Source organism: Bactrocera oleae, chromosome 4 (genome assembly GCF_042242935.1).
Source record: "Bactrocera oleae isolate idBacOlea1 chromosome 4, idBacOlea1, whole genome shotgun sequence".
NCBI classification, from domain to species: Eukaryota; Metazoa; Arthropoda; class Insecta; order Diptera; family Tephritidae; genus Bactrocera; species Bactrocera oleae.
This window is the reverse complement of record NC_091538.1, coordinates 67,292,073-67,311,694: the sequence shown is the minus strand read 5'-3', so window position 1 is coordinate 67,311,694 and position 19,622 is coordinate 67,292,073. Positions and strand designations below refer to the sequence as shown.

Sequence of the window (19,622 nt, the reverse complement as noted above, 5' to 3'; positions counted from 1 at the left end):
GATAACGCCAGAAAGAGGACTCTCCACAGCTTCTAGAACACTTATCAAAAATTTTCTACGAAATAAAAATTTTAACTCGAAAATTTACTTTAAAACTGTTAGATGTTAAAAAAAAATATATTTTTGTCCAAAAAAATTTTTTTTTTATAATCTACAGAGTTTACCCTCAGGCTAAGCAAAAAAAAAAAAAAGGCCTCCACCCTAGTATATATGTATGTATACATACATATAAATATGTTTCTACTTATATAACCAATAAAAATGAGTAAGTTTTATTGCTCAATAGCATACAACTACAAAAATAAATCTGTCTCCAATCACTGCATAAATTGCTTTTTCCCCGAAAAACTACAAATTTCCGAACAAAGTGCAGTATTGAAAACCGAGAAAGTGCTCATAAAATTTTGAAAATCAATTCTAGCAACATTTACATTTGCTTATGTATTTATAGTGAGTATTGCGATACAAATGTGGATGCATAATTGTCATAGCGCTTCGTACTACGAAGTGTAATTAAATACAATACGCATTGAAAAAAGTACGAACGAGGAAATTTAGGCGATAATAAATCCAGAAAAAGGAAATTCCATATAAAACCCTTGAAACATTGTCTGTAATATAATATAAGCGGGGAAAATCACTAACTACCGAAAACAGCAGCAAAATATGTGCTCTATAGTAGAATGAAAAAGATTTCGTGAAGGTACGATACAGTACTTTAATGGCACTGCAAGGACAATGCGCAGGCGCTGACCGCCAGTGTGTTAATACAAGATTGAGCGCGGCCAAATTTAGTGGCAGACGATATTTAGACGGAAGACACGTTCATATTTGCAAGACACTAAAAGTTGTTGTTAGTCCAATGTCCTTTCAGCGCCTTCTAGATTCTTTCCATATTTTTCGATGCCTCTTATTTTCTCGTGTCGATCTTGGCAAAACGGCAGTCGCAGAATCAACCACATTGCAACAATGTTATTTTATATGCTTAGTTATTCATACAAACACACATACATACACATGTTTATGTCTATATAGATATGTGTCGCCATTTTGCTTTGCCCGCCTGCCTTCGACAAAGCACAATCAAATGCCGATTTCTCTTCATTATTCATGCAAATGAAAATAGTTTGATTGTTCACGCAGGCGCAACGTGCCAACAGGATCATCGCATTATGCTTGAAGGATAGAGATTATATGCGCACTCGTCGCCGCTGACGACAACACCACACACACACACACTTACATCCATCCAAACACGCAAACATTCAGACATATTTATATGCAATCTAGGTATGTAAATGTGTGTTAGTACATATATGCATATTATAACGCTGTGAAGGATCATTTGATTTTCCTAGAAATACAACAACATTTTACAACAATAATAATAATAATAGCAAGGATCAACTGCTGACGCACTAAAACATATGTGTGAATGTGCGTGTGTGCAGGGTATAACCAGCAGTAGATATCGCAAACTGGGCCTGACACATTGTCCTTTGTTTGGCGGCATTGTTGTGAGGCATATCGAAAACAGATTGAGTTCTTCAAGTTATTTTATGGTTATATTTGTTTGTTGTTGTTGCTATTGTTGATTTAATGTGCGTTGGATTGGTCGTAAATTTCAACAAAAATAATAATATACTCAAGTATTTTATGAGATTTGAAATGGAGTATGGAAATTTCTTGGTGCTTTGTAAGCAAAAACAAAAAAAAAAAAAAAAAAACTAAATAGAATGTGTACACATTATTGCATATGTCTCCATAGTTCATCATACCTATATGTAAGTATATAGCATATAACATGTGCGATTATAAAATATGGGTAATACCCAAATCCAAGTATGGTAGTCACAGAAATCATTTTCAGACAAGCCTATAACATGCAATTATCCAGTGCATTATTAACAAAAACAACAATAAGTGCTTCTTCGATGCTGAATACTAGGTTTAATGAAATTTTAAATTTTTAAACCACTTTTATGAATATAATTTCGAATATTTTTACTATTGATCTCAGCTCCATATTAAGACCAGGCTGGCTAATTTTTGAAAACAAAAAAAATCATAGTTGGATGAAATCATCGAAAATAAAGAGAAAATAACAAACATTAAGGGAAAAATAATTTACGGGCGATCTGAGGTCGGAATAAGGAGAGGGAGGGCCGGGGGTAACGTTAACGTTTTAGCTCGATATCCGGCAAAACTACGGATTGTAAAGAAAAAAAATGTATGGCAATATTATCGGTAATGAAAATATCTTTAACTTTCGTATATGGACTTGTGAAATAACCTCAAAATTTATTTGAAAATTTCACATACCCAGTTTTTGGGGTTTTTATTTTTGCCTTGTACAAACTTTTTTTTTTCTTTCAGGAAATTTGGTCTAAACTTACCTTCTTAAGTACGAAACAAACTGTATTTTTTTTTTATTCCAAATTATATTGACATAATATAGGAAAACCCATAATTTTCAAACAAAAAATCTCAAGTCAAAATTTCAGATTTTATTAAAAAGGCTTTATATTTATTAACATCTCTACTTTTTGATGATATTAAATAAACACACATATATATACATTACTATGGTAAGTTTTTTCATCTACCTATTATTTCGTAGTAGCAGCAGTAAAAAAAAGCAGGTTTGAATCATTTATGGTTTCACCCGGTTTTCGAAGCTTTTTTTCCGCCCTTCTGATCCCACCAAATACAAGCATTATGTATTTTGGCGTCATAGCTATAGGCTGATTGGCCAGTATTCACATATGATTTTAAGCGTTTAGCGTTCGCTCAGATAGAGCAAGTTGACCATAAACATCCACCACGTTCACTTGCGGCTGCGATGTTCTTCATATTAAAGTAATGAAGAAGAACTCCCGGCAAAAACAATTTTTTAGGCACAAAGTTCGACATATTTGAGTGAAAAAATATTGTTTACGCTTTAAATCAATGATAAATACTGACGCACAAGGACAGCGGCTTTCCAACGATTGCTCGAAATATTGGAACATTGGTATAATAATCAAGTTACGTCATGTTATTATGATATAATAATAGACCCAAATTTTAAGCTCTTAACGCTCTATAAGCATACTTAAATCCTGATTCTGGTGATACATTATTTCATAAATATTTATGAACCATAGGATTAAAAAAGAGCTTGTTGGGTAAACTATCGAATAGAATATAAGCTTAATGGCATTTTGAGGCGTTGTGCAGAAATTAAAAGCTATTTCGAGCCCAAGTGACGACATACTAGTCACATTCGCAAAAACGAACTCTCTAACGTTCACATAGTTAATATAGTGTACGCATTAACACTATCAAAGAGTAATTGGTTAATGGAGGTATCTATCCAAAAGTTATGACTGTTTGACAATATCGCGTGGTCGACATAACCTTATCTTTTTCTATCCCAACAAAAAATAGTGCATTTATTATAGATGTGTTATCATACTGTCCAAATTTCTAGGTGTACAGACACTCAAATAGAGTAAATATCACGATTTTAAGAAACTATACATGTATGAACCTAGACATTTATATAGATAACAACATGTTGCGAGAGTATAAGAAAGCAAAATAAAAAAAGCTAAACATAAACTTCAGCTTAAAAGTCACAGAAATTAATTAAAAATCCAATATTCAAAAACTTCAAAAAGTATATGCATCTTTTTAAGCTTAGTTACGGACTAGTTGCACGGCCATATTATTTATTGGTAATGATGTTGGAAATCAACTGTAAAAACTGTTCGATTTACATATAAGGCATTGCATATTGATTGCATTTATATTCACCCATGTTTACATACACACACACACATAAATATGAACACATATGCATATGCCCATTTATATAGATATGTATAAATAAAGTAAAATGCTAGGAGCGTTCACATCATCCGCTCTTTCCGGATGCACCCCACAGTGTTGCTTTTAGTGACGGTGTCAGAGCGCGACTAATTAAATACATATGCAAATCTGAATATACATTTATGAAAAGCAGACATGCTAAGTTCAAATAAATTGGAACATAACCACAAGAAAAAAATCCAAAAATCCGGTATTCATTCATTTTCACAAATTTGCATATACATATGTATGTATTAGGGTGGAGCGAAAAAAAAATTTTTTTTTGCCTAGCCTGAGGGTAAAATTTGTAGATTATAAAAATAGAAAATATTTGGTAATAAAAAATTATTTTTGTTTAACATCTAGAGGCTTACTTTTAAAGTAAATTTCGAGTTATAATTTTTTTTTTTGGAAAAAAAAATTTTTTTTTGGTTTAAACTTTTCACATATATATAAAAGTTACCGAATTTGACAGTTTTTGACTCAAAATTTATTTCAACGCTTAAGCAAAGCATGTTGTCGGTTAAGGCTTTCTTTAAAACTCCAATAATGACCACAAACATTTTTTTTAAGCTGCTAACTTTTAATTGCTAGAAAGAGGACTCTCCACAGCTTCTAGAACACTTATCAAAAAAATATTAAAAAAAAAAAATTTATAAAATAAAAATTTTAACTCAAAATTTACTTTAATAAAAATTTTAACTCAAAATTTACTTTAAAAGTGAGTGGGATGTTCTAGATGTTTACTTTAAAATAAAGGGGCAGTTCCAGATGTTAAAAAAACAAAAAAAAATTCCAAAAATTTGCTTCTTTTTATAATCTACAAATTTCACGTTCGAGCTAAGTAAAAAAAAAAATTTTTTTTCGCTCCACCCTAATATGTATGTACTCGTTGGTATATATGCACTACATATGTGTGTATGTATAAAAAATAATAATACTAATAAACGAAATATGCAAATTATACAAAGAAAAATATGCAAAATATTTATAATTTGCCAAAAACAATTTGCACACACATACATACATACTTATATATTCAAATATATTATATTAATACCCGAGTACTACAAAATCAAACAATGGCTGCTCTGCAAATGTGCAAAATGCCAGATCGCGCGCTATAACTTCGCGTATAAGCGCCTGCGATTAGTTTAACCCCAAGGCAATGGAGTGGAAAAAGAGTAAAACAATTGCGAACAGCAAAAAAATAACAAACCAAAATAACCGTCAAAAACTGCAATGGCGTGCGCTTTCAAGCCGAAGCAAGCAAAAAAGCATATGTATGTGTGTGTTTAGTTAGATATGACGACACGCATACATGAAAAAATGCGAGTAAATTGCAAATATGTGCAGTCAATATAAATTTACATACTTTTTATGCCCGTATGTAAGCATTACCTACATACATTCATATATGTAACCACGTATATAGATATGAATATAAATATGCCCGCGAGTTTACTATATAAAAGTTATTTGTTACCAACAGTGACCAAGCCGCTTATGCTGCTCGCCACATCGGCGCTTTAAACACGGTAACCGGTCAGCTTAATCCATAAGGCCCCCCTCCGGTGCGCGGTGTGCGTAACGCTCTAGGCAAGAGTGTTGACACTCGCCACACAGCGTCGCTCTACTTTTAATTCAAACTTACGAATTGCCACATACATAAATATACATACTTGCTAGCATGTTTGTATGTATGTATTAGTTACCTATAAATGTGTAATGGCTTTTATTATGTTGCTGCCGCCATTTTTGAAACTCTTCCATCTGCGTTCATAACGGTAACATTAATGGCGGTTTGTTATTGTGCCGGCTTTTCAAGGCGACCTCCATAGAATGCATATTTCAATGGTATAGTACAAGTCTTTAGACGCCTATCCAATGTGGATGTGTTATATGGTGGTATTTGTATTTGATAGTGTCGATTGAGCGGTAGGAACTTATAAGAAAAGTATCAAATTTTAAAAAATATTTGTATTTTAATTTCAGAAATTCGTTTTAACCTCGTCAAACGTTTCTCTTTTCGTTTTGGTGAACCGTTTTGTATAAGGCTCTTAGAAAAGTGGAAACTTGACACCAGTTTAGAAAGGCTCATTGATCTGAGTCTTCTGTCTGAAGTGACTTAAACTCACTACCTCGCCTTACAGAAGTCCGATCCATAATCAAAAAATCAAAAAAAAAATTCTAAAACTGAGTTTACTAAAAACCATTACTTAGAATGGAGCAAGAGTGAATGCAAAATTCTTAAATAAAAACAACAATTTTGAGATTTATGCTTCAAAATTAAAAATTTTTTTGGTAAATTCTTTTAGAATCATAAACTAATTTTCCGATCTTAAGAAGAATTTTCCGATCCAAGGAAATTACCCGAAGCATGAATAATATCGACAGAACTAGAGTAATCGTAGGTTAGTTTTCAACACGTCCTTGTACTAAATATTAATAAAGTATGTATACAAATGTATTGCAACCTTGAAATTTTTGTGTCTTGACATAAGTTTTTAATTAGCCCCTTTCAATATTTAAACTTCCGGCCACTCTTAGTAATGAATACTCTGATTTGCAATTTCGAGAAACTTAATTTTTGCTGACCCATTATAAAACAGACCTAGTGTGTTATTAAGACTACGTTATCTTAAATTTACTAAGACATTCGGTCCATTTTATGTAGTCTTGGAGGATAATCACTTTATAAATTTGTCCATATTAACAACATCGCAAGCCCTGTAAAGTATACGAGGTGTGTTGAAAACATAACGGGAATTTCAAAATCAATAAAATCAACAACAAAATAAAAAAAATATCAACATTATAAAAAAAGTTTTGACAATTGGATTCTCTAAAGCCGCGAAATTCGCGTTTTTTAACACACCTCGTATACATATACCTATATGATCAGTATGAAGAGCTGAGTCGATTGAGTTATATAACACCTGAGTTTTCGAGATATCGATCTGAAATTTAGCACACATTCTCTGCTATCCAAGAAGCTGCTAATTTTTTGAAGACACAGATATCAGACTACTAGGGCATAGAGCTGTCATACAAACTGATCGATCGAAATCAAATCATTGTATTTGACAAGATATCTTCACGAAATTTAGCAAAGAGCAAGGCAATATTATAGTCCGAACAAATTGTTTAGATCGGACTACTATTGCATATAGCTCCCATACTGACCCTTAAAAATCAAGATAAAAATCTTTTTACACACTTTTATGCCATAAAAAAAATGCACCTGTGAAGAGTAGTATACCCTCAGTGCAGCCGAGGTTAGTATTTTTTCTTGTCTTTAGCGAATGCAGCTACAATATTTTCTAATTTTTTTACACGTTACACTGCCCTTCAATGTGTGTTTCTTCACAAAAGATCAACTAAATCCCAAAAATCAAAATTTCATTTGTTAAAAACTCAATAACTTTGTCTGATTGAATGTGAGAGCACTTAAACTCCAACATAGTGCAAAAAAACACACTCATATACTTATAAAGAAAAGTTGTGCAATAGCCAAATAATGCCAAAAATAGGACGAACGAAGCATTTGATTATTGGGCACAAATGTGCCACCAGACACGCAGCACGTGTTACTATTTCCGTTATGCGAAATTGGCAATAGAAATGACGAGACAGCATGCAGGCGACGAAAAATGAATCTGAGAATGAGTAGCGAAATGTGCTGCAAAATGAGGAACATACACATACACAAACACACAATAAATATAAATGGAAGAATGACATATTATATATAAAACATAGATACATATATGCACATTAGGGTGGTTAAAAATAAAAAATAAAAATTTTCGCTACGTACTCTACGTACTCTAAAAAGTAGTTTCTTAGACACCTCTAAGAAAGTCTCTCCAAGTATGAGCTTTTAATTGTAACGGGAAGGTCCTCCGCCCTACAGTTTTAAATTTTTTTTTTTTCATTATCAGTTAGAAAAATTAAAAACTCGCTTCCAACTTTGTATGAAATTTACGACTCTACAAAAATTTTAGAGTATGGTATTTTTCAGAGTACAAAGCAAAAACAATATTCGTTCTTTTACGTACCATAATGTATATATGTATGTAGTTATGTTATATTTTTCAGTAGATATGTGTTTAACAACGAATTGTAAGCACAAAGGGTCAGTAGCAGAAGATGCTAACGAGAAATATAAATTGTGGCTAATTAAATTAAGTATAAACAGGGTTATTTCGAAGCGTTGAACGCACTAAAAATATCTAAAAATATACATAAATGTAGATATGTAAGCAGATGAGTGATAAATGAGAGAAATAAATGGTCTAACGGGCAAAGATAGGAAATATTCGCAAATGACAAACCGATCAACGAGCTATAAGCCGTTTAAAGACAAGTCAATGGACAGGGGAGCGTGAAAAAATGCCTTAATTACACATATACACACACACATCATGGTTAAAAACAACCGAAATTCTGCCACATTATCGAGACAAAATATTAAAATCTGCATATTTTCAAAATAATAAATTTAAATATGCTGCCACAGGGCAACAACCACTTATCACACAGTTCAAACATATCATTCATTAACGCCAAGCAATCCGCTATTCATAGCGCTAGCTGTCAAATGCCGCTACTAAGCGCTGCTTCCTCTCTGCCAAGCACTTCGAATTGCATTACATACATTTGTCTTCCCCCGCCGTATCCCTACTCAGGCACATATCATTTGGTTAATTAAATTAGCAGCCACTTAAACGCGCATTCACACTGATCAATGATCGCCATGATCGCATGATCGGCATTAATCGTCGTCCGCTGATCGGCGTTCAACATTTGCTGCCCCATGTGATTAAATTTAAATTATAGCTATGTGGCATGAAAATTTCATAATCATTTATAGTGGCACTTCATTAACTTCGACTTTGCGCAGGAGATGGTGCTATTGAGACATTAGAAACAAACGATCACCGAGCTAAAGGCACACACACATATTATATCTTAGTATTAAAATGATTTCATTGCCAAAAACTTTGATTTTCTGTGATTTCTCGTAAAAGTCATACAATTTACAATCAATTTTATGGAAGTGCAAAGGGTCCCACTTATTAACCGAAGGGCATATAATTTTTAATTTAATTGGTGGTTTCGTGGTTAATGAGGGTTGCAAGTGCGATAGCCATATTAAATTATGTGAGAATTCTGAGCGAAAATCTTTGCAAATCATATGAGGGTAAATGTACTCTCTCGCAAGATATAAATAGATATTTAATAACTATATTTAATTGATAGGTTCAAAGAAGAAGGAGGCGAATTAAAACTCAACTTGAATGGATAATTTTATAAGCCCTGCAGTGCGTGTAAAGCAGCATTTTTAATTAAGAAATCCGACGATAATAAAGACATTTTATTTTTTCCACTATAAATGGCTTGTCATATTCGTTCAGTCAATGTTATGTAATGACTTTATGTGTATATTGGGTGGTCTGAGAAATGTTAAAACTAATTTTAAAAGCCTTGAACTTTAAAGTGTTATATCCATTTGCGAATTTCAAAAAAAATCGAGTTTTTGTGTATGTATCGAATACGCATTTATTTAAAGAGATTATCCGAAAATTTGATGGTGATCTGGCAAATAGTTTCGGAGATAGGAGCGTATAATTAATTGTTTAACTTAGTGTAATCGGCTGCAAATTTTTTTATAATTATTTATTATAATAATCAAACGATCAAAAATCTGTGTTTGATTATTAATATTTTATGAAAATATATGCATTAGAGAAGAGTGATCTATAACGAGAATGTTCATCTAGTTAAACTTACTTCGAATCGATACAAATAATTTGAAACAAAATATATACATAATGGCAATCAATCAAAAATCAACAAAGTCATTTGCTGAGTGCTGGCGAGACCACAATAAAGCAAAGACCACGTTTTTTAGATCCTTTGTTTCAACTTAGTCAGTCTGTACTTGACCAAGTCCTTACTTCGTATGTTAATTTTAGATATTATTCTTTAAAAAACGCATTTTTTTTTATAACGAAAGCAAGCTGTGGACGTGTGGAGCTGGCACATGACGTGTGTTGTGAGTCAAAAAGAGCCAAATGTTTTACTACCAAGAGCTCTTTGTTGTAAAAAGAGTTTTCCGTACTTTTAATAGTGACTTTGAAAGGGAATTAGTTGTTCTCTAAGAGTCTCTATCTTCCAGGTGAGATTGGTTAGTTAAGAGGTAGCACCTTATTATTTCTAGCTCTGTTTTTAATTTTAGAAACTTTAGATTAAAGCTTTATGGATCGTGCTTGTGTAATATTCTCGTCGCAAGCGATAACCTATACGACTTCTCACCTACTTGATTATCTTTATCGTTTATTCTCAACTATCTATTTTTTAAATTCTTCTTTCCCGATCAAACTATTTTTTTCAACCTTTCAAGCTTTGCTCTTTTCATGTCATATACCTACATATGTATATATGGTATTTAAATAAATACATAAATCACCGGGAAATCTAAACTAGCTGCTAATGCACTTTAACACTTTCTTTAGAAAATTTTCACACTCTCTCAGTGAGCAAATAAAATGCGGGGTTCCCAAGCTTATTATTAAGCTTCTCAACAAGTATTGAACAAACAGAAGAGGGAATTCACGCAAACATGAGCTTCTATAAAACACTTTTTAACAATAAAATTCAAGATATTTCCAAAAAAAAAAAATATATTTTCAAGGCATAAAAAAGCTAAAATATTCTATTTGCTTATAAAAATATGTTTCAGATAAAATGCCGTGGGAAATTCCAGATACCAACATAATAAAATCGGATACAATATAACAAGTATGTACACAAACAATTAACAACAACAATGCAACTGTCTATTTGGTATTTTTTTTTTATAAAACTCACTTTTTTAGTTAAAAATCAATTGATATCTCTTTGTTATTTTTTTATACCCTTAACAATACACGAACTAATGCCTCTAGTTTGGAGATATCGATCTGAAATTTTACACATGTATTTTCCACTCCAAGCTAGCGCTCATTTGTCCAAAACGTGGCTATCGAACCACTATAGGATATTGCTGTCATACAAACGGAGCGATCCAAATCAAGTTCTTGTTCTTTTATGGAAAACTTTTTAGTAAAAATTATAACTTCACGAAATTTGGCACAGATTACTGTGAAAACCCATGCTACATTTTCGAATCGAATATCGAACAAATAATTCAGATCGGACCACTATAGCATATAGCTGCCATACATACTGATTGATCAAAATCTAGTCCTTGCATGAAAAACTTTGGTATTTGACATAAAATCTTTACGAAATTTACCAAGGATTATTTTTCAAGACAATGCAACAAGCTCCGAACAAATTGTTAAAATCGGATAACTATAGGATATAGCTGCCATACAAATTGTTCGAGCAAAGTTAAGTTCTTGTAAAGAAAACTTTTTTATTTGTGTATGGTATTACAGCTTCGGCGCAGCCAAAGTTAACGGTTTTTCTTTTTTGTCATTAAATCAATGTCAATAAATGTCGCAACAAGTGGGCTCACTGGTTAGCTCAGTTCTGCCGCGAAGCTTCAAACAAACGTTTCCAATCATAGCGCCTCAACATAAACACCTCTAATTTCCAAATAAAAACCATTGATTTTAATTTAAGTGAAATGTTGTTGTCACCTACTTAACAAGTGCTGTTAGAAACATTAACAGTAAACCAACTAGTTAACTGATTTGAGCTTCGGAGCTTCTTCAATGGTCAACGGCTTGTAATGAGCAACGATCTGCGCGAGCGCTTAGAAACATATCAATATTGTTGTTAGAGGTAGAAAACAATAGAAGACATATCAAAAAAACTCAAATACTACAACAACAATGAAAATCAATATTCTTACAACAACAACAGTAATAAATGCCAAAACCAACAACATAACTCCAGCATAAACTAAGAAAGCTGTTAACCCGCTCAACGCGCGAAGTGACGAATAAAGAAACATACTATAAAGGTATGCCATTTAATATTCGTTTAGCTCACTAACAAATAATGTAAATATTTAAACAATTAATTCACATATGCGATCAAAAAACAAGTGTGATTTTAAATTAAAAGAAATCTTGGAAATTGGACAGACAAAACGGCGCAGAGCAAACAAGCTGTGGAACACATACACACACATACATACATACATGCACAAAACGAAACACGATTGCCGTGTGACAGGAACGCACAGTCAAATTGACACCAAGCGGGTTCCACAGCATGCAACGCTATGTGAACTTGGCTGTTACGCAGCAGACTCCACCGCTAACCGCTACTCCGCCGACGAACCTCCAATTCGCTACAAAGGGTAGGGAGGGAAAAAGCAGCTCATCAGCGCGCTGATTCTGTTGATATCACAAACTCTTCGAGCAACTGAAAAAATATAATTCATTGTTGTCGGCATCACACTGTAGGCATTGTATTCCAACGGTTTATTTACATGCTAACAAATATACATATATTTACTCCCCTGCAAGTCTGTGTATATGCGTGTGTGTGATTTCATTTTTCGATATTGACTTAATAATATGACGAGTTTTTGATTTCTCACATTTACCTGCGCGATGCGGTGGACGTTTTTGTGACTTCTCAGAGAACATCACTTAGTCATTGGCGCGCTTTAATTGAATATAAATATGTATGTACAAATTTACATGCACTCAATTATTTACGTAAATGCGGGTATATACTTGTGTACATAAGTACATTTAAAATCCATTGACGTGTTTTTGATTTTATAGCTCAACACTTGCCGCAACAACAACAATACGGCAGCAAAGCAGGCAGGTAAGCAAATCGAAATTAATGAGAAAAGTTAATTGAATTTATTTATCGTCATAATTCACACCGACGCCAAAAATGCCTGTTATATAGTTTATTGATATTATTATTTATTACTTATTTTCTGCTGATTACATTCTTCTTAATAAACATGTAGCGAGTCTAAGTTTTATTTAAATTGAAGTATTTTATTTCGCGATCGTTTTTTTCTAATGGACATCAGATGAGTTAGACGGAACTTTTTTAAATGAAATTATTTTCTACTATATTTAAGTGACGTCATACTATTATTTTCAAAACTTTCTGCAATTGTTTAAGACGTTATATTCTCTTAGAAGACAGAAAAAACGTATTTTTTCGTGAATTTTTTTTTTTAAGAGACATTTTATTTAATAAATAAATAAAAATAATGTACATTTACAAACTTTAATGTACTTTAATAACCGTTGATTCATTTTAAAAATTTGTGGATACTTTTAATGCCGTAACAGATCTCCAGGAGGACCCCCGGAAAAAGATGAGAAAGGGGGTGAGAAAGATATTTCTGCTTAAAATTATCTCAAAACCAATAATTTAAAAAAAAATGTATTACAATGGATGAATACCGGTAAAGATCGAAGGCTTAGTAAAAATTTTAATTTTTTACAAAATTGCGGCTTTTGAGAATTTTAAGTTGATCTGTCCAGCCTTTTCGGAGAAATTTTCCATACCGACAGGTTTCGAAAAAAACGCGTTTACAGCTTTGAGAACCGATTAAAATATGCTTGCAAATACGATTATATCTCCGAAACTATTTGCCGGATCAATTGTAAGTTTTCGAAGAATGTTCTCAAATATACATATGTACGTTCGATATAAATCTATACATGCAAGTATCCAAAAAGTAAAACGATTTTTTCAAATTCATAAATGGACTTAACCCCTTAAACAGAGTTCTACTACCTTGTTGTTGTTGTAGCAGTATGAAACATCCCTCAAATAATTCTAAAAGATGCTGAAGCTTCGGATCTCTTCCAGTAACCTAAAACCAACTGTGGTGAGAACGTAAAGCTTTCAACTTAATTGGAATGGTTTAAGCATATTTAATATGTTGTTAAGATCTCTAATTCTTCGAATTGGCTAATCCCAAACAAGATAATTGCAAATGAAATGCAACACTGGAAATATTTTAAAATGTGAAGGAACACTCTTAATTCACACGCCTTAGAGTCGAACAACTGTAGACATGCGACAGAAACGTGAGTCTGTAAGCAACCAATCTTTCTAACTTTTCAATAATGGCTGAAGTGGAACGAAAAAGAAACTTACGAACACTTATACCAGGAAAGAAGATCTTCTAACTACGCACACACATGCAGACTCGACATAAGATATTTACCAAATATTCTTAGAAATCTGTCAACGCCACACAGAAATTCTTTACCGACCTACTAGTTTGGCAATAAAATTTATAAATGATACCATATAAAAAACTATTTAAACAAATTTCAGTTTTTTGTATAAAAATTTATTTTTTTTCTTTATAATTCTAAAATAATTATTAAATGATAAATCAAAAGCAGGACCTCACAGAAATCACTTAAAATATTGACTCTTTATGACATAAGCATTTTGATTTATGCATTAACATTTAATCAAATTAATGATCGAACACAAGTCTACCATATTGCCCGTGTGCTGATTATTCAAATTATTGCATGCTTGCTATAAAGACTTTTCTCATTAATGTGTACATTAAAAGTGTTGTATTCGACGTGGTCATAAAGCTTTGTTTTTATATAAGCAAAATAAAATAAATAAATATTGTATACAGGGTGTACCAAAGAGAGCTCCTTGCTGCAAAGTTTATATCATATTATTTATATATGTCTAAATGGCGATGTTAAGACTTTTCTATATAAATCAACGAAATTCATTGAATTTGTATGAATTTGTGTGCATATGCGAATATATAATATTTATGTATAGCATGTATAATTTATTTTATGATATTATCTTAAGAACAGATACATAACACGAAATTTATAGACCTTTCGGCAAAAAAAAATAATTATTATAATGTATATTTATTCTAAACGGTGTTAAAAGTCTCCATTTTTTTTTTCCTTGTAGATTTTAAATACTTGAATCACAACAAATTATATGAAAACCAATTCACGTTCAAAGACAACTATTTTAACGGTAATTTTAATTTTTAGTGCACTTAGCAACAGACTTGTTCGTCTGATAACGATGAGCGTTCTTTCAAGTATTTTATGTTATCAGTTGCTCTTTATTATAATAAAATTCCACCAGTCCAGGTCAAATTTGATCAAATGATTTACAAAGATTTTCAATTTTATTTTTATAGAGCTTTCCGTAATAATGATTTTGTACGGTGGAGTCAATCTCTAACTTGCTGGTTGGTTCGCACCTGCTGATTATTACAATTCAAAAGAAATAACATAACTGTAGTAGGAGTGCTAATACTCTAATTGAGCAGACATGCCAGCTGAGAAGAAAAACAGAATACAATAGAACATCATTTATGCGAATGCAAAGGTCCGTATAGGAAAAGAATCGCAAGTATCGGGCTATGGTTTCCTGACGATGTTTCGAAGATCGCACAGATAAAACTTTTTCTTTTGATGAACTTCATCAGAAGCACGGGGTGGGACAGAGCGGACATAATAGAGTGAGAGGATTTTAATTCCAGACACCCGCTCTACCTACCCACTTATTATGAATACATTGTTATTACATGCATTTCTATAAACCAGAGTTTTTACATCTTCCAAACAAACTTCCAGTTGTCAATATAGAATTACCAATTTATTTTTACAAACAACAGATTTCACTATCCAAAACAATCCACGAAATAATTCCAGCAGCTTTCAACACTCATCACTTCGCTTTTCAATTGCATCTAAGAAGAGCATCACCGACGTTTCATATCCGGTGGAGAACCATGTATATTATACATATATTCATCAGCATATGCCTACCAAACAAATAATGATAGCTTTGAACCTTTTCAGAGGGGCACCCATTCAAAATGACCTTTGCGCGTTTAAGGAGTGCATGACAAGACATTTTAACATGTTTAGGTTAGCTTGATCAGGACAAAACTATCAGTGAATGTAAAAACTTATTTACAGTTCTGACATTGGGCTCAAAATTCGGGGTTGGGCTCATTTGTAGATGTATGTCATTTGAAGATTTGATGAACTTACTACACACATTGTTCCCTTAACGTACATATTTGTACAATCCAGTCAGTGAAAAGGCTAAGAAATTACCAAATATTAATTCCTTAATACCTTCCTGTTGACGATTAGTAACGATTGTTTCCTTAGTGGAATTGGTGCATTGTTAGATTGGTACAACTATTTAATAGAAACATATCTATAACCGCAAAATCATTAATTTTTGAACATATGGATAACCATATAGAATGATTACACCCTATAAAGGGTATGCTAAGAAGCTTGTAACACCCACAAGGAAATGTCGGAGACACTAAAAAAATATATATTATATTAGTATATACTATATAAACATATATAATAGTCCTTATATGAAAAACTTTTTTATTTGATAAAATGTCTTCACGAAAGTTGGCACAGATTACTATACCAAGCAATGCTACAATCTCCACACAAATTGTTCAGAACGGTCTACTATAACATATATGTAACTGCCATAAAAACTGGCCAATCGAAATCAAGATAAAGATCTTCTATACCCTCATTTACATTTAACAAATGATGTTCACTGTTTTTGGTTGCATCACTTACCAAATCTTCGCCTAAATCTGGAGCACGTTCACTTTGATTCGAACGACGGCCAGTACAATCCATATTATATAATTGCATTTATTAAAGAAACACTTTTTTCCTGCACTTCTTGTTGTACTTTTTACACAAATTTGTCACAATAAATAATATACACTTATTTCCACACATACACTCACACAAAAACACAGTTTAGCGAGGATAACTTGAAGTGAATAATTGAAATCACTTAAATTAAGCAGCTGTTCAATTAGTTGTACATATGTATGTATTTAGCATAAGTATGTAGCTTTATAAGATTTTGCACTCAACCGAAACTGCTTGAAATCTGTCGTTGTTGTTGTTGTTGATTGAATTTAAAAACGAATAAATTGTCACTTTCTTGTTGTTTTTAGAAAATCTTAATTATAGGCAATTTTATTTTTGTAAAATTGCATAAGTCAAAAAATTAACGAAATAAACGTTTTCAAATGCGTGGGTTACACAACAACAACATTACACACTCCCACACACAGAAACCATTAATAAATGTGCTTAATTGCTGTAGAGTAGCACGGAGTGTTCTTGTTTTAATGTCCAGCGCCTGTTGATCGCCTATTGACAAAAACAAATAAGTTCAAATGAGGTACCGTTAAACATATTCTGCAGCGCTAATGAAACAATGCAGCTGCGCTGACAACGCGACGTCACAGCCACCGACGCTGATAAAACTGCCGTTGTCAAAGCTGGCAGCGCTCGCTGGTTCTTTATTTATTGTTGCTGTTGCAGTTGTAATTTGTACTCGGTTTGATTTTTTTATATTTTTGTAATTACTCTTGTTGTAAACGTAAATTAATTTTTTTGTTATTTTGCAATATTATTTACTGTTGTTGTGTGCGTTCTACAACAAACAGTTCTTAAGTTCTTAAGGAAATGCGTTTTTTAAAATTTGCCTGAAATTGCAAACTTTTCTACAATTTTATGCACTTTTTTAATATAAATTTTTTTCACTCGTTTTTATTTGTTTGTCATTTATGTTTGCTTATGTGCGCAATCAATGCACCGTTGTTTGTTTTTACTTTACTAACTTTTTCTCCGCACAAATTTCGCACACTTTGTTGTTGTTATTGTACACTATTTCCTTTTTCTAATATTTTCTCACTCTTTTCTGATCAGTTTGCGTAACATAGTTGTTGTAAATTTAACATTTTATTGCAATTAGTACCTTTATTAACTATTTCTCACTTCTGCTTTGCACAATCTGTCACTAAATTGCCACTCTAGCACCTCCTCGCAATCGAATTCCGATATAAACGGCAATCGACAGAAAACCCGCTGAAGCAAAAAATAAACAGCACTGTGATCTTTGAACGGCAACGATCCAGACACGAATGAGTACGACCAACAAAACAACCAGCTAAGCGTAGCAACGCAGAAGTAGCGCGCACAGCACAGCAGAGCAGCAAATTGGTAGAGCGCCGATGAAATATATCTACTTTGACAACAACACGAACCAGTAACACTTCGCTGCTACGATGCAATTCAACGCGATACAGAGGCGTTGACGATAGCGTCGACCGCGCGCGGCAGCGGCGTACCGAAAACTCGATTTGAATTGGAATTGAGAGCGCCCAGTGCGGATACACGCGCCAAATGAATGCGAAACCAACAAGAAAAAGGGGCAAACATAAGTATGTATGTGAATATGCCGTGGTCGGCAAGCAGCAGTAAAATGATAGCAACAAACGAAACCGCCACCCAGAAATTGAGAAAAAAGTGAGGCGCTGCCGCGCGGCTAGATTGCTGGGGGCCGCGGTTGGCTGCAATAATTGATCAAATTGTTGATTGCCGCCAGCAATACTAGTTGATAAATACATATGCCTGAAAGAGAGCATGCATGAGAGAGCGAGAGAGTGCGGGTATATCTTGCGCGCGCCTAATCAAGCAATAACAACCAAAAAGAAGAAGGTGTATATCAATTTATATATTTGAAATTTTCACCTACATTCTTGCTGCGCCCGCAGTGTTCCAATGCCAATCAGTCCGCAATTTGTTCCTATGCGCTTTCATGCGCTCTTGCGCTCAGCAACGTTTTATGCTCTCCGCTCTGTTTCGTTATCGTTTCACTTTTCCAATCATTCGCTGACTTCGTCTTATTAGATATCTGCTGCTCTTTATTTGTGCGCTATGCGCCTCGTGCCGTCAACACTAATATAATAATAACAACAACAACATGCGGCTATCATAACAATGTTCACTCGAAAAAAGGCAATTATTAAGGGGTTTTTATTGCGCTTTGTTGGTGTTTTCCGTTGTGTAGCGCAACCAATCCGCGTGCAGCATACACAACAGCGCTCAATCGCCCTTTCACCGCGCCACAGAGCATGCTATATAACAATCATTAAAACAACTACAAACACGAATATATTTTATTACTGTCGTTGTATTGCTTGTTGGCTCTTCTTTCAATTATATTTTCATTGCTATTGGAGCGCTCTGCGGGACGCGTTGTGCCGCGCCGCTCGTCTTCGTTGCGCTCGTTGTTTGTAGTGTGCGCGCGGCAGTCATCGGGTGGCTTAGCCGCGTGGTTGGTTGTTTTGCTGACTGCTGCTACTGTTGCTATTATTGTTGTTGCTATTGCTGGCAGGTGGTGGTGGAATTACAATCGTATCGTTTCAATATAAAATGCGCGCTCTCCCAGTTGTGACGAGCTTACATACATATTCTGCAAGCGATATATTGCAGCAGCTCGGCGTTGATATCGTGCCGGCCCATTCGTGTGTTCGTAGGGGCGCGCGTTAGTAGCGCTATTCTGCTCTAGCACAAACAATGTGTGTGAGTGTGTACGTGCGCGCCTTGGTAATCATCGTTAATGCTGTCGTCTACGGCGTAGTCGTCGTTATATGGCTGGCATTGCCATCGTTTCAATCAGAATGTAATCGCGCGCTGTACACAAGCATGAGTGTGCATGTGGCATTGTGTGCGCCCGTTTTTATATATTTTTTATATTTATTTCTCATTTACCTTATTCGTAAATTTATATTAAAATACGCCCTTTCACATTTTTTTCCTGCTGGCGCTCGCGCTCGTCGTGGTCCTCATCAGTAGGGGCGTGTTCAATTCGTTTTGTGGTGGTAGTTGCTTGTTTTTTCTGGCATTTTATTTTACCTTTGTTTTTGTTTGTTTTTTGTGCTTGTTGTTGATTGAAATTTACTCCATATTTGC

The 19,622-nt window shown here is 33.7% G+C and overlaps 1 protein-coding gene across 3 annotated transcripts in view; it reads right to left on the bottom strand.

The window, feature by feature from the left end:
- Positions 1-17,793, bottom strand: part of retn (retained) — a 70,197-nt gene extending 52,404 nt beyond the window's left edge. For all 3 annotated transcript variants that reach the window (XM_070107838.1, XM_070107839.1, XM_036370093.2), the window contains exon 1: positions 16,422-17,793. In XM_070107838.1, coding sequence (XP_069963939.1) covers positions 16,422-16,499 — 78 coding nt within the window. In that variant the 5' untranslated portion in view covers positions 16,500-17,793. The remainder of the gene's footprint in view (positions 1-16,421) is intronic.
- Positions 17,794-19,622: the final 1,829 nt, after the last annotated feature.